The sequence below is a fragment of the Empidonax traillii genome, unplaced genomic scaffold, assembly GCF_003031625.1.
Source record: "Empidonax traillii isolate 1590-97213 ecotype Southwest subspecies unplaced genomic scaffold, ASM303162v1 scaffold160:size908849, whole genome shotgun sequence".
Classification (NCBI taxonomy): domain Eukaryota; kingdom Metazoa; phylum Chordata; class Aves; order Passeriformes; family Tyrannidae; genus Empidonax; species Empidonax traillii.
The window spans coordinates 122,511-145,139 of NW_020955353.1; the positions used below are offsets into that span (position 1 = coordinate 122,511).

At 48.7% G+C, this 22,629-nt stretch overlaps 2 protein-coding genes across 4 annotated transcripts; one reads left to right on the forward strand and one right to left on the reverse strand.

Moving 5' to 3' along the window:
* Positions 1-477: 477 nt before the first annotated feature.
* On the reverse strand, positions 478-8,196 carry MANBAL (mannosidase beta like). 3 transcript variants are annotated; one of them, XM_027885090.1, is made up of 4 exons: positions 8,108-8,145; positions 6,659-6,707; positions 5,366-5,560; positions 478-2,865 (listed from the first exon to the last, which is right to left on the reverse strand). In XM_027885090.1, the coding sequence occupies exons 3-4, from the start codon at positions 5,513-5,515 to the stop codon at positions 2,758-2,760; spliced, it is 258 nt and encodes an 85-aa protein (XP_027740891.1). In that variant the 5' UTR covers positions 5,516-5,560; positions 6,659-6,707; positions 8,108-8,145; the 3' UTR covers positions 478-2,757. The 3 variants fall into 3 exon arrangements, with proteins under 3 accessions (XP_027740891.1, XP_027740892.1, XP_027740890.1); XM_027885091.1 differs by lacking the exon at positions 8,108-8,145 and adding an exon at positions 7,506-7,644; XM_027885089.1 differs by lacking the exon at positions 6,659-6,707 and having other exon boundaries at positions 8,108-8,196.
* Positions 8,197-14,372: 6,176 nt separating this feature from the next.
* GHRH (growth hormone releasing hormone) lies at positions 14,373-21,455 on the forward strand. The gene is made up of 7 exons (XM_027885084.1): positions 14,373-14,515; positions 17,090-17,189; positions 17,982-18,113; positions 18,724-18,828; positions 19,427-19,564; positions 19,832-19,928; positions 20,671-21,455. Exons 2-6 carry the CDS (start codon positions 17,110-17,112, stop codon positions 19,893-19,895), a joined length of 519 nt encoding a protein of 172 aa, XP_027740885.1. The 5' UTR covers positions 14,373-14,515; positions 17,090-17,109; the 3' UTR covers positions 19,896-19,928; positions 20,671-21,455.
* The last annotated feature ends 1,174 nt before the right edge of the window (positions 21,456-22,629 follow it).

A 22,629-nucleotide genomic window follows, 5' to 3' on the forward strand; every position in this document is an offset into this window, starting at 1 on the left:
GCTCCACGCTCCAGCCATGGCAACCTGAGCTCCAGCCACTCACCGATGGGCTCCTGAAAATCCCTATTAACAGCCTCCTGAATCCCACCTAATCCCCTGATTGCACTGTTAACAAACGATGCCTTTATTCTGGCTACCTCCACGGGGGCTCCCGGAGCCAAAATCTCTCCTGAGAGACCAACTGATGTGGTCCCTGCACCATCTCCTCCTCCCTGCCAGGAAGGTGAAGCTGTACTGGGAGAGAGTTCACTGCTTCCAAGTCAAACACAGATACAGATGCACACATGCCTGACTGTATTAACTAACCAATTTCTCACAGATTAAAGGATCTGAAAGGATTTCCCTTAATGGATCATTTTAATGAATAGGTTATTTATGTCCCTGTGTTCCTATAGTCTGGGAGCTCTGGCAGCTTTCACAGTGAAATGTGAGGGAAGACAACTTTAAAAAAACAGATTTCTTTTTAAACAGAGAGTTTGATTACATTTATTACACACTTCAAGAGAAACTAAAATACATGGGATATTGGTAATCTCTACATACTCTAAGTTAAGTAAACAAGCACATCCAAATAGGTATAAAGCTGTTAGGAACAGACTCTTCCCCCCCAACAAAACCAAACCCCAACATCCAAGATTTCTACTGAGCAATGAGTGAGCCAGCCTGCAAATAGCTGGATGTAGACATTGATGTAGCAGCTGCTGTTTCAGGTAACAGCCACACAGTGCCCACTGCTAACTGGTTCTGAGCTGTGGAAGCTTCTGTATTTTGGATAAGGTGTGTGCAGCTCTTTCAATGACTCCATTAAAGCATTAACCCTCTGCTTTAGGTAACCTGCAGAAAGCTGGAGTTTAGATAAAACCATCCTCATGTATTAAAACGGAAGGAGGGATCTGCAGTACCTACCCAGGGCAGTAGCAATGATTTTCTTCCTCCTGCAGATCAGAGACACAGCACAGGTCTGTCGTGGAAACTCACAGCAAACACTGTTCTTTGTTATTTGCGTGGGAAATTTTTGTAATATCTCTTTGTACTGAGAACTCAAAGCAACTTCAGAGTGCTTGTGTCTCCTATGCTTTGTTCTGTCCTCTTGGTATTGCCTTCATGTAGCTCAAGAAAAAAAATGCAGAATTTAAAGCAGAACTCTGAGCTGGTGCAGCTTGGTGTCAGCATTCTGGTCAAGAGAAGCAGAGCCTGGAGCAGGGAAGCAGTGCGGGGTCAGAATCTGGGATCTATCTGTACTGGCATCTATCTGTCCCCCCCACCGAAAGCAAGAGTGAGCAAAGAACGATCAGAAAGCATCATCAATCCTGATGGTTTCTGTAAGTGTGTTGTTCAGCTCCTGTTCCAGAACACCCCTCTGGGCTCACAAGGCATCTGTGACTCGAGGATGGGAGTCTGTGTATGCAAAAAGGATTGCAGACTCGCAGCCCTGCCAGCGAGAATCCTTCCTTCAAAGCCGCTCTGAACCCTGGGTGCGCCTCAGAGAGCAGGTTCTCCTCCCATTGACTCACTCCTGATCAAACAGACCAAGATGTGAGCTGGCATCAGGAAGCTCGAGCTGCCCCACGGACACTCCATGGCTACGTCACCCCCAGCTCCTTCCAGTCCTGTCTCGCCGTATTCAAATCTGAGACCGGATCGTCCCTGGGCCTGGAGAGCCAGAGCCCGAAGGAACAGAGCGCCTGTGTTACCACACAGCCATCCTACACAGCCAGCTTGCCACCCCTGGATCCTAAAACGCCACACCTCCCCAGGCTGAGAGCCTGTTTACCCTCAGGAAGAATCCAGCCAGAGGAGATGGTGCAGACTGGAGCAGGGCAGGCTGGGAGGGAGTTTGCAAATGCGAGGAACCTCAGCTGTGTTGACACAGGGCCCATGGTCAGGGCTCAGCCAGCTGGCAGGAGGGTTTATCCACAGCACAGAGAGGCAGTGCAGCATTCCCAGACTCCCACCTCAGCAGCTCTTCTCCAAAATGCAGTACCTGCTCTTCCCAAGTATCCAAGAACAACCCCACTAGCACAGGCATTAAATTCTGCACCTTCCAGAACCCAATTGTTCCCTGATTCCTGTAATCATCACAATGCCCACCACAGCCTCAGTTCCCTGAAATGTCCCTGCTTTCAAAGGTGGGAACAGAAAGGAAGAGTGCATGGGTGGGGAGTAAGACAGAGGTAGCGACGCTGGGGAAATGAAAGCTTTCATCTCCAGGAGTCTGGAATCCAGGGAGTTATTACCTAAAAGAATTAAGGAATATGACAAAGGCATTATGATTAAGCCATAAAATGCAGCTATGTATTTCAGACTAGATGACGACAGAGATGAATACAAAACTGTGTAGTGTGGTGTCCTTGATCCATTTGATCCCTCTGGCTTCAAAAAACACAACACAAACTGGTATCCAAAGCAGCAAACCCAAGCTCCACCTTCCACAGGGACTTTCTTACAAATCCCAGCCAGCATGGAGGGGCCTCTCTACCCGTGAGAACTGACAGAAGTCACTTTAATGGTGACTGACACATCAATCATGTCAAATTAAGTACTGGATATGTGAAGTTCTCTTTGCTTGCAAGAAATCTACGGCAGAATCCCTCCCCTTCCATTCCTATAAGTTCCTTCTCCCTTGTCCCTGAAAGGTAAAACGTGGCAATGCCAGAAAACCATTTAACAGAGTTAGTTAGTTGCCTTTGATGTTGTCTCTGAGGAAGCATGATTACAAGTGATTATTTGGTCTTTTGAGGCTCATCAGTCATGCCTTTATCGTTTCTTTTTGGTTTCCTTCTTGGGTTTCTTGCTTATCTGTGGAGCAGTTGCCTTTGGCTTCTTCACTGTCTCTGAATTCTTAGGCTCAAAACTGTCCGAGTCCTACAAGAATCAATTAAGAAACAGTCAGTAACTTTTTTTTTTTACCTTTGCTGACAGCTTGCTTTGGGGATTTGAGTATCAGCCAGAGGAAACAAGTGCTGGTTGGAACACACTGATATCAAACTGAGGCCACATTTAATGAGCCTTGAGCAGCACCATCTCTGCTCCTTCTGCATGTGCTTTTTGATGAGCGTGAGTTTGTTCACAGAAGAAGCTCGTTACCAGAGATGCCATTAAAAGCTTAAGTGTCTCAAACAGGCTTTGGAGAAGAAAAACAAACCCAACTTTGAAGGCAAGAAGAAAATCAACACTAAAAGAAAACCATTTGAATTAGGAAAAGATAATATATCGTCATCAGGGTGCATGGAAACATTCAGCAGGTATTTCTGCCAAACATTAATCATTATCATGTGCAGGACAAAAAAATATTCCCTGAAACAGCAGTATGAATATAAAGTTCAGAGCCTTTAAACCAAGCCTAAAATCCACGAGGGAGGGAACTGCAGGCAAATCTTTCTTCACCTGGACTAACAAAATGCTTAGATACGTTGCTTGCTTCCTTCAGGGAAGATGAGAGATAATATTGCAGCCATGGGAAATAAAGTCTAGTTATCTTGTGAAAACACGAGGGAACAGCGCCAGTCTCCTCTGAGAAAGCACACACATGCAGATTGCCTCCTTTCATTAAATGCATTTGAGTATAAATATTGCCTTAGCATCTCGGTTTCTCTCAGCCTGAGTGTGCCAACTGGAAAAGGACACACCAAAAATGGCTGAGCGAGACGTGCTGGTTTCAAGCTCCCGAGCCAGCGCCGCAGATAATGGAGGGGGAGGCAGCATCTGACAGGATCCTTTTAATCAAAGAGCTTTGGTTCAAACGTCTCTCGAGTTCCTGGGCTATTAGAGCTCACATCTGGGTGGCTCTCCGAGGAAGGAGACACTTGGCTGGCTCTCCAAAGGCTGGGAAGGGCGCACAGGGAGCCGGCAGGCTCGGAGAGATGGAGCAACACGCGCTCGGTGCTCCGGGATGCAGCTGCTGCCATAAAGGGAACACTGCTGCCTTCTAATGTCCAAACCACGGCAGGCTTCAAACCTGGGGCCTCCAAGCCAGAGAAGCTCCTCTGTATCCCAACCCACACTCAAGCATCATTCCCAGGATCTGCAGGGGTAGCCCCTGGTGTTTATGGCCTTAGATCAGGAGGACAGTACACAGATGGAGAAAATACAAAGTAGAACATGCAAACATCAAGGCATGCTTGCAAAAGTCAGCAGTAAAAGCTCCTTGAGTTTTGCTGTTTTAACTGGGAGTTTCCCACTCCAAACCAAGGCTCTCGCTCTTTTCAGCTTTCAAAAATGGGGTTAATTGGTGTTTCTCAAAAATTTATTGGGGAAACCACGGACTCTGACAGACAGACACTGGTGGCTGCAGGCTAACAGTGCAAAGGTTGGACTCAATAACTTTGGAGGTCTTTTCCAACCTTAATGATTCTAAGACTTGCAATGCCACTGCATTGTGTGTGGCTGCCATCAGTTCATCTCCCTGCCAGGAGCTGCAGCTCCTGCAGCAGGAGGAGCAGGAGTGACCCATGCCAGGACAGTGTCACATCACACCTGCAGCCACAGGTGAAGAAATTGGGTCATGAACCACATCCTTCCCACTGTACCTCACCCTCAGGCATTCCCTTGCCCAGAGAGGCTGAAAATTTCCATGACTCCTCTGCACAGGAGGGAGCAAACATGGCAATAAAGATAAGCAGAAAACACAACTTCCCGTGCTGAGTTGTCACCGAAAATGCATCGCATGCCTTTAGACAAAATCTGTACCAAAGCAGCAGACTTGCAGCCTGACCACCACTGAAATACCTGTGCCCAGCACTCAGCACACAGAGGTCTTTCATCAGCAAAGCAGGATGCAGGACATCCCTCAGGCTGGAGGAACCAGAACTGTGCAGCTCTCCTCAGCCTTCCACCTCCTCCTGTGCTAACTGCATCGAAGGACCCTCTGGCACTGCACAGGCTGTCAGGACTGAAAACCTCCTCCCTCACATTAGGATATACTACAAACTTCACCTCCATCTTGCTTCCAAAAAGCACACACAAACCAGCACCCAGAGCCACTTCCTGAAAGGCAGACCCTGCCTGGCAATTAATGAGGCAAATCAATAGCAGGATGACAATACTGGGTTGGGAGAAAGCCTTCCCATGCAGCCAGGAACAGCATGTACATTTACCACCCTGCCAATGCTTCAGGTTGTTTTTTCCACTGATATTCAGAGAGACCCTGGCTCAGGTATTTGTTCCTGGCTTTCCCATCTGGTGGTCAATCAAAAGACAAAAGCTGGAGGTGGGAAAGCTTGAGGGAAGGAAAGAGAGTGAACGATGAAACTGTCACCAATCCCAGGGGCAGACAGCTGTGCCTCCATTAGCTACTCAACATTCCCTCCTATCCTGTTTTCTCTGACTCTGCCCATCTCTATCAATATTAAAGAGCACTGCTTACTGTCTTGTGGGACTTTGGCACCGGCAGGATGATGGCTAGCACGCAGATCAGCTGGAAAATGGCTCCAAAGAAGAGTCCGTAGCGCAGCACGTTCTCCATGAACGTGGGCTCAGGGATTTCAGGAGGGGAGAAATCCAGCTCTGCAGCCATTGTGAGTGCACCCTTCTCCTCTACTGCTCCCAAGAAGAGTGGATACTGCAAAGGGGGAAAAACAGAGCAGTTGTTTGCATCAGGCTTTCTGCTGCTCACTTTCCATTATCCCAAAATGACAGAGTCCCTCATGCAGGTGTTTTGAAGACACTCTCGATCTACAGAACCAATAGCAAAGAGGAAAATGAAAGCTTCATTTGATTTGGATGTCTTTTATCACCTGGCTAATAAAATAGTCCTCAAATGCTGGTATTAGTCCATGTGCAGGTGAAGGGCAGACAAACAAGATATTAACAATATTTATTAAACAATAAGCTTAATAAGCGAAAACATACTTCTCCCTGAAATCGATCACGCATGCAAGGTGATTATTAACAATTTTCACTTACACTGCCTGTGTGATCACAGCCTTGTTTTAGATGCTGTACAAACCCCGCTACTCAAATAAACCACAGAAGCAGAGCTGATGAAGACAGAGGAATGAGTTATGTGTATAAATCTGAGCGTGGCTTTAGTGGCTGGTTGCACAAAGCCCCACATACCTTGCAACAGTCACACAGGTAGTTTGTGGCAGAGTCAAATATTGATCTCCTGGGTCCCGAGTTTCTCAGCCTCAAGACCATCCTTTCTTTCTCCCTTTATCTTTTGCTAATGGAGTTGTCAATTCATTCTGAGAATGACTAATGGCTTTCTACAAAAGGGAGAGCTCTCCTGCCAGAACTGCTGGAGTAGGCCACAGGAAGCCCCCACAGGAAAATCCAATTAGTGTGAGGTGCCATCACACTCAGCTGTGATCACTGCCCTCCTCAGTCCTCCTGACCTGTGTGATCCCAGTGTGCCCTCCCTGGGTCAGCACTGCTCACTGATAACACTCCAGTTCTCTGTAGCACTAAAGCTCAGCTGAGAGATTTGCTGCACACGGGCTCCAGCTGAGTCTGCTTCCTAAAAATTATGCCCAAAGCAGGCTCTGCATTTCTCAGTCTGCAAGGCAGCAGCTCCTGAGCAAGAAATGGAATCACTGGAAAACCCACCCCTGAGCTGCATTTATCTCATCCTCGTTTATCGGGATATCTTCTGTAAACATAATTCTTGCCCATCCCCGTCCTCAAACACAGCAGGAAGGGTTGTTGCTTCATTTCTCACCTGGAGTTTTCTCAGGACAAATGCCTGCTGATAATCCTGACTCACACACCTGAAACACAACACACAGAGATAAACCAGAAAAGGAAATCGATACGGTGACAACAAAAATTCCCCATTCTCATCTTCTGCAAGTCTCCCCTCCTTTCCCCTTTCCTCCCTCACCTCCCTTGAGGGAATTAGTAATTCTCTGACAAACCCCAGGTGACAGGACCAGCATCAAGGGCTCTCACACAGGCTGGTAGCAGCTGCCACCCCCACTTTAAGCGGTACCCCATGAAATACTCTCAGAGAGGAGACCATTTGTTCTCCTGCCATCACTAGAGCTGAACCAACATTACCAAAATTCCACATGCAGGGAGGCTGAACTCCCCCAAATGGGCAGGCCAGAGCTGATCCCTGGGTGCTGGGGCTCAGCACCAGGCACGTGCCTTCTGCACCCAACACAGAACCTGCAAAGGGAGTTCCCTTACCCAGAGCATCCCCTCCTGACACTCTGCCTTGCACCCAAGCTAACAGGTCCCTGGATGACTGACTCTTCCTCCCTGTTCCCAAGCAGCTCAGCTTCACCACCTCTTCCTTGGCTAACATTTCTTCTCCACAGGTTATCAGCAGCCTTTTTCCTCAGACCACTTCACCATGGCTGCGCTTACTAATTCTTCTTAAATTGCATTTAAAGATCAATACTCCTATTTTAAACCCTGAGAGAAGGCTCTTGCTTTTGCCAGTGGCAGCACGGAAGACGATGTGGCTGTTCCCCGCGGGGCAGGATCAGGCCCTGCGATGAACACCCCTGTGTTTCCAGGATCAGGGCTGAGCACCAGCCACCTCAGTACAGCCAGACACAAACCTTCCCTCTTGCTGTGCTTCCCAGCTGGCACCTTCAAGACCCGCTGCTACACAAATAATTAGTGACGGCCAAAGCCACGTGAACACCTCAAATAATATGTACGAGCTTCTTCTTGGGGTGGAAATAAAGAGCAACACCCCCGCAGAACACGAAAGCTTCTGTCAGAGGGTGAGGCTAAAAAAGCTCAGGTTGGATTTTTTTTTAAACGGCTCGGCAGGTGATGGGATGGAGCCCGAGCAATTCCTACCGCGGCCTAGGAGGCTATCCCAGGGTAACCAGGCTATCCCAAGATAACCAGGATGTCCCAGCCTGGGTGACAGCGGGCCGGGGGCTGTCGGGCCGTGCCTGGGGGCTGCGGGAGAAGCAGCTGAGCATCCCCAGAGCGGGGGCAGCCCCAGAGCGGGGACACCCCGGGCTGCTGCTCCTTCTCCTCCTCCTCCTCCTCCCTGCCAGGGACCAGCTCCCCGCGGTGTCCCCGGCCGGACCGGCGATGCCCCCCGAGGTCTCCACCCCTTTCCCCGGAGCCGGGGGGGTTCCAGAGCACCGCCAGCCCCTCCCCGGAGCGCCGGGACCCGCCGGCCGCCCCTCCCGGCCCCGCTCACCGCCCGCTCCGCTGGCCCGGCCCGCTCCGCCCCGGAACTGCTCCCGCCCGCTGGAAGTGCTTCCCGCCCCGTCCCTGGCAACTGTCCCTGGCAACCATCCCTGGCAACCATCCCTAGCGACCATCCCTAGCGACCATCCCTGGCAACCATCCCTAGCGACCATCCCTAGCGACCATCCCTAGCGACCATTCCTGGCGAGGGCTCCAGCGACAGCCCCAGCAGCCACCCGCGGGGGTCTGAGGGTGCCGCGGGGTCCGGAGAGCCCCCAGCCCGCCCGGCCTCGCGTCCCTCGGGCCCGCCGGGTCACGGCACCAGCTGGGCTGGAAAACCGGACTGCTTCTCCTCTGGGATCGCCGAGTCCAGCCCGTGACCCAGCCCCACCTTGGCAACCAGGCCACGGCACCGAGCGCCACATCCAGCCCTTCCCGAAACACCTGCAGGGACGGGGGCTCCGCCGCCTCCCTGGGCAGCCCATCCCGGGGTCTGATCCCGGTTTCTGTGAAGGAATTCTTCCTAAGGCCCAACCCAAATCTCCCCTGGTGCCTTTACACTGCAGGGTTAATGTACTCCCCCCCCCCGAAATCCATGTGAGTGTTTTAATCCTGCCATCAATAACGTGGCCTTTCACTCCTGGTGGGTTTCTCCACAAGGTTTTCATCCACTCCCTTGACGCTCTCTGGCAGCAACAATTAAGATGTGCTTCTGCCTTTACTCTTGCCAGGGATTTTATTTATTTTTAATGCCCTGTCCGGTATCCAGCTCAGAACTGGAGATGCCTTGATAAGATGACCTGCAAAGGGAAAAATGGCTTGGGGTCTGTTTTCTTGTTTGTGGTGTTTAAAGAATCTGATTTGTTTTGCCCTTTTTCCAACCCTAAACTATCAAATGTGCCAGGTTGGTTTTGCTGCAGAGCTTTATTACCAGAGAGCCTAAATACTTGAGTGAAAACCTAATCGGTTATTTATCTACTGAGGGTGTAAAAGATGGCATTTGTAATAAAAGGATTTTCAAAGCTGTTACCAAGCATTTGAATTAAATGGGTATTAATGAAAAAAATTTCAAAGGTTTTCAGCACTTGGATCAGAAATCTTTCATGTTTTTTAGTGCAGAAGACTTTACAGACAACTGGAAGATGCACATGGCTGTGAGTGGCAGAGGCCAGAGACACTGAGATACAGAAACTCTTCTGGAATAAAAATACTAAATAAATAAATTAAAAAATTACTTTTGAATAGCTCTTTCCCTGCCCCTAGTGAGTGGCTGTAGAGGCTAAGAGATAACCCCAGAGCTCAGGAAAGCAGCTGAAATTCTGCGCTTTCAGCTTCCAAACACTATTTGGGATGAAAAAAAAGCGCTGCAGAGGGAGAAGTAATTCTTGAAAAGGTCAGGAGGGATCCTATCAGCATGGATTAAAGACAGATTAAATTCTCCCCAATACTACCAGTACACTGAATGCTGCTGTCCACACACACCTTCTCACAGTGAGAATGTGAGACCTTCTCTGATTCTCACAGCTCAAAGTTTGCAGGCAAAGGGCAAAATACACCGATGGATGGACGCCCATGCTGTACACTTGATTGCTTTTCTGCCCAGCAGAAACAGCACTACTCACCTCAGGGAGAAACAGGCAGGTGAAATGTGAGCTTTGGTGTCTCTCCTTCTCCTCTCTGTGCCCCTCTGTCCTGTTCCCGAGGTCAGCAGTGCCCCAGCCCCGGAGCCACAAGCAGGTGGTGCCATCAGCCCACTGTGGCTCCGTGCCTTCCAACAGCACCACACTGACCCACTCCTTGCACCTGACTGTGACATTATACAAAACAAAGCTATTTAGGAAAAAAAAGGGAAGAATTTTTCCAAAGCCTATGAGATTTGAGTGGGTTTCAAATGCAAAGCTGATTCAACAAGTGGACAGGACGATTTTGCCAGCGCTCAGTTCTAAGTAGAGACAGAGCTCAGGCAAGAAGTATTTCCCCAAATCCAAATAATCCTTGGTTTTGTAGTCTTTTCTATGTTTCTTCTTTGGTTTGTATTGCAGTATTTCCTTCATGTCTTCGCAGTGAGGCTTCTTTGTGACCACTCGCTGTACATGTGCCAGATCCTTGTGCACCAAGCACTCATCATCCTCAGGATGCACATTAGGATTCAGCCAGGACAAAATCTACTAACAATGGCTTTCATTTTTCAGCCCTTACCGGAAACACAATCTTCTTCATTCCCTCTCCATAGACCACATTTTACTTTCTTGGTGCCAGTAACATCTCAGTTAAATGCTGGTTTTTATCAGAAGCTTTTCGAGGGGTTGAAGCTGCCTCTCCCTGTTCATTGATTCTGGCTGTAACGAGCTGTGCAGCCTTCTAGTGAAGGCTCCTTTCCAAACTGAAATGGGAGTGGCAAGACCAAAGACAAGCTCCTTAATTACTGAAATTCATTGCTGGCATCTCAGACCGTCTGTCTGCTGGGGTTGGAATAGAGGAAGGAGATGGTATTTAGAGAGGCAGGAATTCAGGAATTAGCAATCCTCAAGCCTACAACCGAATGTAATGTGCTGATGCCTGGCTGAAACTCTTGGCAGTTCACCTGGGCGATGCTGAAATGCTCCAGCAGCTCTGCTGGGAAATAAACAGAGCCAGACAGGTACAGGCTCTATAAATGGATCCCACCTGCAGAGCCCATCGGGCCTCCTGACAGATGCACATCTTGCAGGCTGCTGCCATTTGCTCTATTGTACAGTCTCAGGGATAGTTAATGTTTGAAGATTAAATAGGCTTTTCAAGCAGGCTTTTAACACCGTGAGACAGTCCTTTCCAACAGCACTTCTTGCACATTTGGAATTTCTGATTTATTTTGTCTGGTTTTAATCTGATCCCTTGCTTCAGACTCATTCGCAGAGTGCAAACTGTGCTCTCATCCAGAGGGACTCCTTCCTTGAGATTATTTTGATAAATGTTTGTACTTGGCTTCCTACCCATTTGAATTCCTAAAGGGAAAATTCTCCCCAGGAAATCTATTGATGTTCAAAGGATGGAGTCTGAAGGATCTGAAGATCCAAATCTCAGCACTTTATCCTTCCAAGGATGAGAAACCAAGATTTTCTAATGGCAAGTCTCACCACACCTGCTGGGTACAAGTTTTGGGTTTTCCTCAGAAGGAACTGACCACACAGGCTAAATCTTGTCTTTCTTATCTCTTTTATGTTTGCTTGCCTTCACACAATGACTGTGTTCTTGCAAAGAACTTAGGAATAAAAGTAATGAAAGTTATGTACACAGCAGTAATGGACAACGTAATTAAATGACTAACAATCAACTGACTTGTTATGTGCCTTAGTTTTGCCACTTGGGATAAGATATTTGAACTAAAATGGGTCTCATCCTACCTCTGTGATGGCAAACCCAGGCAAAAACCCCATAACTTTTAGTCTTAGGCAGTTCTGTTCAATTTACCATGATGGCATTTGCAATAAGTTAGGCAACACCACATCTCTCAAGTGAAAGAAAACGAAGGGAAACAGCTGTGTGGGGCTCTCTCAGGAGTGCTGGAGCCTGGGGAACCTGGGGACAAACAGCTACCATCTGTGCCATTTTGGAAGAGTGCAGAACAGCTTTTGAGTGCTGAGAGTGTGGGATTTTTTTTGCCATTTGATGAGTTAATTCTGACTGTCATTAGCTTCAAGCTCACAAGGTGAGCAGGACCTTTTCACACGCTGCTCAGCTTATCTGAGGCTCTATGTTGTGCACCTGGAGTAGACAGGGGCGATTTTTTAAAGCGTGGCATGGAAAGGGGGGGAGGTAACGCTGAGAGGAAATCAATACCTGGGAAATTGCTTCAGGATCCTAACTCTGTCCTTTGTCAGTGAAGGATTGGCACTGAAATAAAAGCAACTGGCATGTGCCTCACCCAAGGACCCAGGGAGGGTAGGTCTGAAACCCAGCTGTTCCAGCTGCAGTAGATACCTGTGGCACTCCTACCTGGCTGCAGATTCCATCAGGCTTGCACTGGTGTAGGCTCAGGTTTAGAGGGCAAAAAGAGAGTCACCCACTGCACACTGCTAATGTGAAGTGATCTGTGGGAGGAGATGAGTGTTAAATACCTCTGGTTTGGGAGCCAGTGGATGCTGACAGAGCCTGGAGGGCTTTCAGAAATTTCTGCTGCCTCCCTCAATTAATCTGAAGTCGTAAAGAGAGCTTGGTGTTGTGAGCCTTGCTGTGTCCAGCTGTGCACGACATGAACCCAACCCAGGCAGCACCAGGAAACCCCTGGGATGATGGAGCTTTATACAGCCTTCTCTGAAAGCAGCTTGCTCGAGATCTGAACATGGATCACAGCCCTCCTAATCCAAGCTGGGCAGCAGGCAGCTATAAACAAGTCAGTTATAGACTCATTCTCCTTGATCTGAGAGGTACTGCCTGGTATTGAACAGCAGCTCTGTGTAGGGCATGGGACGAGGTGGAGGGAGAATTAGCTCAGAACCACACTGTAGGATAATACCTTGAAATAGCTCTCGACTGGTTTAACAGCACGGTCTGATTCGTCTGTTCAGCCAGTGCAGCACCAAGACAGTGGAAGAAAAATAAGTCACGCTGAAAAATTAGTGCAACCGGCCTCACACACGAGAGAACACGAACAGATTGTTTCTGAAAAGCAAACAAAATCCCTTTCCAGTTTGCAGAGAGCGTGCAGCTGTGTGCACCAGGACAGGGATTTTGGGAAACCTGCTCTGTGCAACCCAGAAATCCCCTTCTCCAGTGCCCACCAGTGGATGACACAGATGATATACCTGCCTGATTTGCACGGCAGATCCTCTCCCCATGAACAGCCTGGCACCCTTTCCTTTCACAGCTGGAGGAAGGCAGTAGTTCTTGCTTTTCTTCATGTTGTTGTTCTGTTTCTGGATTCCAGTGGACAGGCCCAGGTCAGATGCTCAAATCTGGGGCCAGCTCAAGCTCCTGCTTTGGTCTGCTCAGTCTTTTTTTGTGATTTCTCTGGCCTGATCCTGATTAGATACCAAGGGGAATGTGAGCCTTTGGAGTGCTCAAAAGCAGGGGGGAGCCCAAAGGCATTGATGTACACGTGTCCAGGTACAGAGAGACTGTTGTTTAACACCAGAGTAACTCGGTGTTCTGAGCTCCCTCCAGCCTTTCCAGCTGTGGGGTTACTCTTACTGGGAGCCCACACCTTGGAAGAGGGATGTTGCTTCACTAAGCAGCAAGCCATAATCACAGTGCTGATTTCTCAGCCCAGCAAGAAGCAGAGGGGCAATGGTAGAGAGTTAGACCAGCACTGGATGCTTCTGACCCCCTGCACACACAGGCACCCACGTGCACTCCAGATGCTCATCCTTCCTGCAATCCCTCTCTGCCCCCAGCAGCTGGGATGGGCTCTGGTGCAAGGTGAAGGCAGGTATGAGTCATCTCACCTGCTGAAACTTCTTCCCAGCCTCGAGTCACGAAAGCCCCGAGATGGGAAGGGTCTGGGTCCCCACATCAATTCTGGGTGTTGTAAAGTCCGTATGAAAAATCTGGCAGGTGGAGCTCACGCTGACACCTCGTTTTTAGGTCCTCTGAACCGTCCCGGTCTTCTTGGCAGCAAGGCTCTGTGTTCTTTTTAATGGGGCTTTCATAAGCCTTGTTCCAGGAATGAAAACAGCTGCCAGAGCACGCAGCACCCCAGGGAAGATCCTTGCCTTTTTCCAGAGCACATGAAGGGAGCAGGGCTCTCCGGCTGCTCCGTGGGCTGGATGTGAAGCTGTGGTGTTTGCGAGGGGCTGGAGCATGAACTGCCCTGCTAATGCAGGTGTGAGTAACAAAGGAGAAGGAGGGAAAGGCTGATAATCAAAGAAAAATGGAACAGCAAAAAGATAAACCCTCCTGCTCATGCGGTGTGAGAAAGCATTAATGGTTAACCCACTCACTGTAGAGTAGAAGGAAAAAACTGCAATTGCAAAGGGAAAGGGAAGTTTACCTTTCAAAGCGTATTTTTCATTCACTCTGCCAGATTATTGCTGGTTTTATTTGCTCTTCACTCTTTGAGGGATAAAGAGAAAGTGTGCAAATGACCCTCGATTACAGGCACAACCCTCTCCCTGCACACACACACACACACACACACACACACACAAAGAGGATGCTAAACACAGCCTTTGAAATTCAGGAGGATAATTGATGCTCTGACGCGTGGAAGCCCACAGGACTCCTGAGGGAGCACAGGTATAAAAAGCAGAGCTGCACCTCTCTGGCAGCCAGAGGACAGCTGTGGGGAGGTCCGAGAGTGTCCTCCCTGCTCAGCACAGTGCGGGGGGCACAGAGCCAGCAGCTCACAGAGGCAGCTCCAGAGGAGAAGTTGTATTTGCAACAGGGGAAGGAACACCTGGGCAGGAGCTGATCTAGGAAGTGCCTGTCATCTACAGGAACGGTAAGTGGGAGTTCTCTATGTGTTTAATAAGATAATGCCTATTCAGAAGTTGGAGATAATTAAATGGTACTGAAATGCAATCAAATCTGGCACCAGGAATTAGCTTTGCCACGCACAACAGCCTTTGTACCATACCAAGTTTTGTTCCAAGATGTTTTTGTACCAAGTCGCAGAAGGAAACAGTAAATGAACTGCAGGATAAATGAAAATCAACAGAATTATGCTATAGATGAGCTTTGTAAAAACATGTTAGACGTTTACCAGCTGTAGCACAGTTTTTCTCTTTTGCTATACTGATGTGAGTCCCTTTTACCCTGGCAAATGAACAGTGTTTTACTCACCCAGCAATGAGACTGTGTTTGAGCCACAGCCCAGTGTGAGGAGAAACACCAGGGTGTGTTCCAGGTAACGTGAAGCCAAACAACGAGGCAGAGGGAGGTACTGGAAAGGATTTCTGCTTTTCTACTGTAGCATTTCAGAGTATAAAAGTCTCAGCTTTCTAAAACAGCAGGCATGGCAAAAGCTTCATTTCATCTACAGAGGGGTATTTTTAAGACAGCTCAGGCTGAGGCTTCAGAAGTGGTGAGAGAGACCCATCTCTCCAACATCACTGTCACAAACTGCTGTTCCCGCTGCACAGGATGGAGAGAAGCTATTATGCTTCATCTGCTGGAATGGTGCTCAACGCTCTTCATCTTAAGGGGAATTCATTTATTAATCTTTTTTTCACATGCTGCTAGAGTGGAAAGTGAGCTGTCCCTCACCTCAAGAGAATTTGGCAGGTGACAATGTTTTGCAGAGCTGTCAAGCTGCCTCCATGCAGGGTGACACTTCAATTCCCCAGCTTCTCCTCTGAAACAGCAGACACTTCTGGGAAGGGGTGTGGGACTTCCATTTCAGATTTATTCCCGAGGGAAAAAGGGAGGCAGACATACCCAAAAAGCTGAATGAGAAGCAGGCTGTAGCTAAGGGAGAGAAGGCAAAGCAAGACAGGGGAAGAAGGACAAAGCCAGAAACAAACAAACAAAATTGCAAAGAAACTATTAATAGAGAAAGAAAAAAAATACCTCAAAGGTTCAAAAAGTGATTCTGGAGAAAACCCCAACATTCAAAGAAGGGAAACCAGAGAAAGAAAGTGCTAATCAGGGCTGTGTGCTAGGAAGAGCATTTGGGCGAGGTTTGCATTTCCACTGGCACTTAACTTCTCAGCTCAAAGAGTAGCTTCCCTGGCACTGATTAAATCTCCTGGTTGGCACTTTCTATAGATGCTGGTGCCACAGTCTCCTGGTACCCCCTGACAGATGCTTTAGATAATTTCCTCTATCTAGAAAGATCTGGGATTTGCCTTGAAGATACTCAGGGACAGGCACAGAAAAGGCATGCTTTTTCAAGTTCAAATGAAAGAGGGGAAAAAAAAAAGAAGCAGTAAATTTGCTCTAAAGGTAGAAGCCCTGTGAGTCTCTCAAAGTCCCTTTTTTCCTTCTTTTAAGCATTCCTTGGCTCTCTGAGGGGCCCAAGTGATTCTGTAATAGAGCAGGAGTAGGGGATGCCATCCACGAGCACAAGAAGCTCTGCAGGAGTCAGGAGCTGCTGTGCTGCTCCCAGGGGGAACTGATGGGGAAGCCGCAGGTCCCTCACTGAGAGCACGAGCGGCTGGAAACAGACTGGGCTGAGAATGAGTTTGGGATAAGAAACCTCATTTCTCAGTGCAACACCTTCTCCCATGTCTATCCACTAATTCCATTATTAACTTCCACAGTGTCGAGATTGGACCCACTTGCAAGTCCTTAATGAGTCTCCCCTGGTCTCTGTTGACCTGCTCTGTCTGAGCAGTAAAGCAGAGCTCACTGCTGATGTTCTCCAGCAGAAAGGCCCTCCCATCAGTAAAACCTACTGCTCAGAAAGTTCACTTGGGCAGTCAGAAGCCCAACCAAACCCTTTCCATTTGGAAGCTGCTCCTTTTGCAAGAAAACATTGTTATACCTTTGGAAGGTTCCCCCCCCCCCCCCCCCCTACGGAGATCAAACACCTTTCTGCTCTTTTCTCCCGTAAAGTAAGACAGAGAACAGGGAAACTTGGTATTTTAAAGGTTTCTATCCACATTCTTAAAGAATCTTTTTTTTTTTTGAGCAAAAGATCAATCGCTTTCTATCAAAACTCAGGAAGAGCAGCAGTCACTGAAATGCCTTCCTACTGTCCCTCCTTCCAAGGACAAAAGCAGGGCACTCAGCTGTGACCTCAGGCCACTCTGTCCCGAGTCATTCACAGCCCTTCAGCCAACCCCAGGACAGGCTCAAGGGCTGCACACACTGCTCAGCCCATCCCACCTCCCACCACAGCTGATGCTCAGAGCCGTGAAGGCACCTCGAGGGTGGCAGTCCAGCCCCCCCAAGGGACATATTGCGGTCCCGTCCCCTCTCTCATGCACTGGGGAACACCCCGACCACAAACAGGCAAATTTCCAGGCCCTTTGTGCCAAAAAGTGAGCAGGGGGACTGAGAACATAAAGGTGGTGCTTGGCCTCCCCTCCTGGCCTGCAGCACCTCCCTGCCCTCAGACCGCTCTGTGTTTTAGGTGACTCCAAGGGGTGGAAGATGCTGGATAAGGCCACCCTGCTCCTGTTCCTGCATTTAGTTGCATGCTCCATCTCCTCTCCTCTCTACCCAGCTCTCAGGTAAGTGCTGGGTGCTTTATCCACACTGTCACTCCCCCCCTCATCTCTGACCTTGTGCAAAATAAGAACGTGCCAAAATAAGGTTGCCAGCACTTCTGAAAGCCAGCCAACTCTAAACTTGTTGCTAAGCCTATTTCTTTGCCCTGTCTCAATTTTTTTGGGGTACACTGCTAGCCTAGGGGTGGTTTCCAACGGGACGGGAATATTTTAGTCTGAACAGTTGGTTTTAGAATTGGATGCTGGGTTTTATAAAGGGAAATCTGGCAAACTCCAGAGCAGGCAGCACCAGCAGCTCCACCACTGATTAAAATTTGTGGCTGCAGGGCACCTGCATTGAAGTCAGAACTGTTCTAGCACACGACCTCAACAGCTGCCTATTAATATTTCAAATATTTCCTTGTCACCTCCTAGGAGTTGTAATATTTCTTCCTACCCCTACAAATCCACAGAAGCACAAAATCAAGCATTGGCTTCTCTAAGGTGGATCTGACTCGTCCCATAGAAAATGCTTTGGCACAATGACACCACAATCACTGGGATTTTGCTCAAGGATGCTGGGAGCTCAGTGAGGGGGAAGTGTGTCAGAGGCAGCTCTATCAGTCAATCTCTTCACTGCTCAAAGAGCTTCAGGGCACCTTCCAGCTGGAGAGAGTGATGGACAATACTTGTGTTAGGGATAAGATGGGATGGCAAAAGGAGAAAGAAAAAGGCAGAACAGGGAATAATGGTAAAGACTGAACCCCAATTGGCAACTGAGCAAACCTCACAGCATGCCTGGGGTTTGTCTTGCAGGTACAGTCCAGGGCCAGTTGCTGGCAAGGCCCTGAGCTTCCAGCTACAGCACAGCAGCCCACTGCAGAGCCAGAACCCCTCGGCAGAGGAACAGGAGGAGGAGGGTTTGTTAGCAGACCCCACTGAGAAAAGGTTTGTACCTCACCTGTCAGTCCTGCTGTTGTGGAGTGCGCTGGTTACAAACTCCCCCCAGCCCAAGAGCAGGTCGGTCAGTCCCAACAGCACCACAAAGCAGACAGAGGACTCATCCTTACAACAGCAGGACCAGTCAAGTGGCTCGTGCTTCCCTTATCTGTGGCTCGTCTGGAGTCTGGGTCTACCCACAGGCTAGAGAGCTGCTGGAGGATCCTGTCATCCTGTCCCAGACACAGTCCTCCCAGGAGATGACAGTGCTGCTGCAGAGCATGGGAATGTCCCAGCCCAGCCCTGCCCTCTCCCAGCCTGTGGTTCTCCTCCTTTCTACTGGTTCTCTGACCTCACCTTTGGTTTGTAGGCACTCCTCCTCACTTATTTTAGTGTGGGCTCTGATTAACAGACATTTGATTTTGCCTGCTGTCTCCATGTCAGGACTGAGCTCCCTCAAATCCCGCTACCCCACACCACCAGCACGGTCCAACACCAAAAGGCGTTAGGTGTGGTTACCTGCCCCTGCTATCAGCACCGTTACACCCAGGGTGTTATTTCTCACCTGGAGTGATCACTGCTGGCTCAGAGAGTGCTCTGTGGCTGCCTTTCCCCCCAGGATGCAGCGCCACGCCGATGCCATCTTCACCGACAACTACCGCAAATTCCTGGGGCAGATTTCCGCCCGCAAGTTCCTGCAGACCATCATTGGCAAGCGGCTCGGGTAAGCCCAGCACCCTGCTGTCCCAGGGCTGCTGTTTTCTTTGTTACAAGGGGCAGTTTCTTTCATGCATTAGCAGCAATAGGTGCCTTCCACTGCGAGAGAAACCATCTCTCCTGCTGTTCCATATCCGGAAGGGCATCCTGCATCCCTACGTCTTGGATCCCCCTAATCACAGCTATCATTAAGCAGCCTAATTAATCCTTTCCTCCAAGGCTGCAAGCATCAACTCAGCTGAGAGTTCTGCTGTAATATCAACAAGCAATAACATTAGCAAATAATAGTTGCTATGATCATTCACTGGTAGGAGAGAGTTATCCCTGGCCTGGTTTAAACACAGAAGGCAGCCTCTCCAGTACCTTTGGCTGGATAGATCACTGACTGCCACTGAGACCAACTGGTCAGATGTGAGCCAGCTCCAATCCATCTTCTAACAGAGGAGCAAATCCAGTGACCAGGCCTTACTGCAGTGAAGCAGAATGGCCCCAGGGTCAGACCCAGCAGCTTCCCTTGCTGTGCTGCTCAGCCTGAGCCAAACCTGGAGCGAGGCACAAAAAAAAGCATCTCTGAAACAAAGATGTTTCTCATCTCCACCCAACAGAAGCAGCAGGAGCAGCCCAGGAGAAGGGGTGCAGGAGTTCCTGACAAGGCGCCAGTCTGACAGCATCCTCATGGACAGCCGCTACCACCACCAGATGGTCCTCAGGGACTTCCTGGGAGCCATCCTGCAGAACCAGAGGTAGGTGGGAATCAGTTCATTATCAGCTCACTGCAGGAATACGACAAGGTCCTCATTGCTGTCTGGATTAAGTATCATTTCAGGTACAGTCAGGGAAAGAAGAAAGCTCTTACCTGAGCCCAAGCAGGGTGCAGATAAGGAACAGCCTGTGCTGAGCCAGCCCACACCACACACAGATTCTCAACCTCATCCTGCAGTAAAGCAGCAGGGGAAAAACAACTTCTCTCTTGATCCCAGTTACACCATCCCCGTCCTCTTCCTTGACAGGCCTCAGGACATCGACAGCAGTCGGTTAGAAGGCTTTCCCAGCACCCTGGCCAAGCTCATGTAAATACTTCTCCCTTTTCCATCTCCCCACGCTCTGGTGAGTAGCATTCCCTGCTCCATCCTGCATACACACTGCTGCACTGCTCAAGGTTTGCAGCCTCTCCTTCATCAACACCAGCCCCCTCTGCTATCCATGAAAAAAGGTGAATTTCAGGGGAAAAAATTCCAACCCAGAGCAGCCTTGTGAGCTTATCTGAGATGGTGTGCCTGGTCTAAGCCAGGCTAAAGGCAGATAAAAGTCTTCTCCCAGGAGCAAAACCTGCCTCTAGATACTTGGGACATTTCAGGTTTTCCTTGCACTGAAGTTTTACTGCTTTCTGTGCCCCTCACTCCTGAAAGCAGTCACCTGGAACTTGAATTACACTCTAAATCTCACCAGCCCTGGAGGACTGAGAACAGGCAAACAGTCCATCCTTGGGAATACCTTTACTTGTACAAACATCAGTAGTCCTGTGTGAAGCACTCTCATCTTACTCCCCTGTCCCATGGAAATTAAGCCTGTCCAGTGCTGCCAGCACAATAACAAGGGGTGTGGAGAGACCTGTGTGCACACTAAACAAGAGAGGGGCTGGGGATGGGAAGATCAGAACTCTACATAAATCATGCCTATGAATTCAGCTGGGAGAACACGGGCTCCCAGCATCTTTTGCCGTGCTTGACTTGGTTACTTTTCCACAAATAAGGTCAGTCAGGAAAAGCCTCCAAAGGATGAAAAAACTTCTGCACGTCCTCACAAAGTTTTCTCATAATTCTCTTTTCCTCCTCCTCCTCCTATCTAGAATAATTCAGAGCTCGTGGACCTGATGTACAGTGAGCCCTTGACAGCAGTGAAGACGTTGCCAGATGTGAGCAGCTGGAAACTGATGCACACTCTCCTCAGCCGTGATCAAAGGAGTGCAGTGCTGATGCACTACTTCATTCCCTTCAGTCTTGCCAATGTAACTCCCCTCTCTAAATACTGCTCTGTGCTGATCAGAAAAACCCACCTCCATGCTTTAACCTCGGGCTGCTTTACACACAGACTAAAACAACCCATACACTTGTAATCCTGGGGACATTCTACCGACTAATTAAGGCTTTCAAATCACCAAGTGCAGCAAAATTTCTGCCAAGTCATCATTCTGTTTGAGGGCCTGATTAATAAACATGAGGCCACCAAAAGGCACCTTTAGGCGACTCAGTAAATTGATTACAGCCTCCTCCAAATAGATGCTGATGGCACAACCACACACAGAGCTCGGAGCAGAGCGAGGTGAGACATGAACCCACACGTCTCCCACCCACCAGAAACACTGCCGTGGGCTGCTGCTGCTTCACTCCCTGACACAGAGCCCTGGCAGCAAAACTGAGCTCTGAAAGCCTCAGCCACGGTTACTGCTCAGCCTCGAGGTGTTCAAACTGAAGCTACAGCTCTGCGAGAGTTCAAGGAGACCCCTGTGCATCAGATTGGGCTCTCACTGTGTTTAAACTCAACCTCCTGCTGAGTGCCATCCCATGGCTCTGAACTCCACTGTGACCAGTTACAACTGTAAATGTTTTCAAAGGATAAGTTATTAACCCAGTGATGTCACCCCAGTTCCCCTATCGTTTGTGTAATAATTATGTCCTCAGAAATGTAAATAACATCAGGATGGGGTCTGCTTTCTCTCCACTGGCAGGAAATAAAAGTTGTTCTAAATAAACCTGTCCGACAGCAGGCCAAGATGGCTCTTTTGTTGAGAAGTTAGTTTCTTGATTTTGGGCCCAGAATGGAAGATGTTTCTCAGAGACAGTGGTCAAGTGCACTGAGGGTGACCCAGAGCTGGGCTAACAAAGGCATCAGAATGACCAAACAAATGCTCAAACTTTGATATTTAAATATAAAACCAAATAAAACAAAATATGTGAGAAATAAAAGGCCAAATAATTAAAAACTACCTTTCCTACTGCACACCCAAGGAAGTAGAAAATCTAAAGTAACATACACAAGCTTAGATCATCATTACATACATCACCCAGGCACTCCATGGTTTTCCTCCTGCATCTGTGCTCTCCTTGGATAATGTGCTGGAGCTCTACAGGCACAGGGAAAGTCCTGTCCTAGCATAAAGCATCAGAAGCTACAAAACAAAGCTGCTAAGTGAGCAGTAACAAAATATGAGGCTCAAAAAGCTCACCACGGTGAAAAGGAATTCCAGGATAAACTACTGTGAATAGCAGCTTAGTTATTTCTTGCCTAAAACTCCTTTAGTCCCAGAGGACTTGAATGCAGCCCAAGATCCTGTCTTTGAGGGAGTGCAGAGGAGGTCAGAAAAATTCATTAAACCTCTGTGGGTCCAGTGTAATGTTCACACTGAACAAACAGGTAGGAACTGCTACAAAGAGCAGGAACAGTGAGCTAAGTGTGAGTAACCGCAGTGGGGAAGAGACAAAGCGGATTTTATAAAGTGGAGTCGTGTCTCACACACGTGAAGTGCTTTGGAGGATTCAGCTCCACACCCTTTATCCACATGCTTTCTTGCTGATATAATTTTCCCTGGAAATTTGATCAAGTTCCTTTGCCAAAAGGCCTTTAAAGAAACTGCTCTGACACGGGACGAACAGGAGCAAACGCAGGGATGCAGGGAAGGGAGTAACTGTTAAGTTTCCCATGTGGAAGCCTCTCACTAGGAGGAGATTTTGGCCTTTGGTTATTACTATCAGTGAGGTCCCTCAATAAAGCCCCAAATCTGCTGCCTCAACATGCTTGGTGGTCCTGA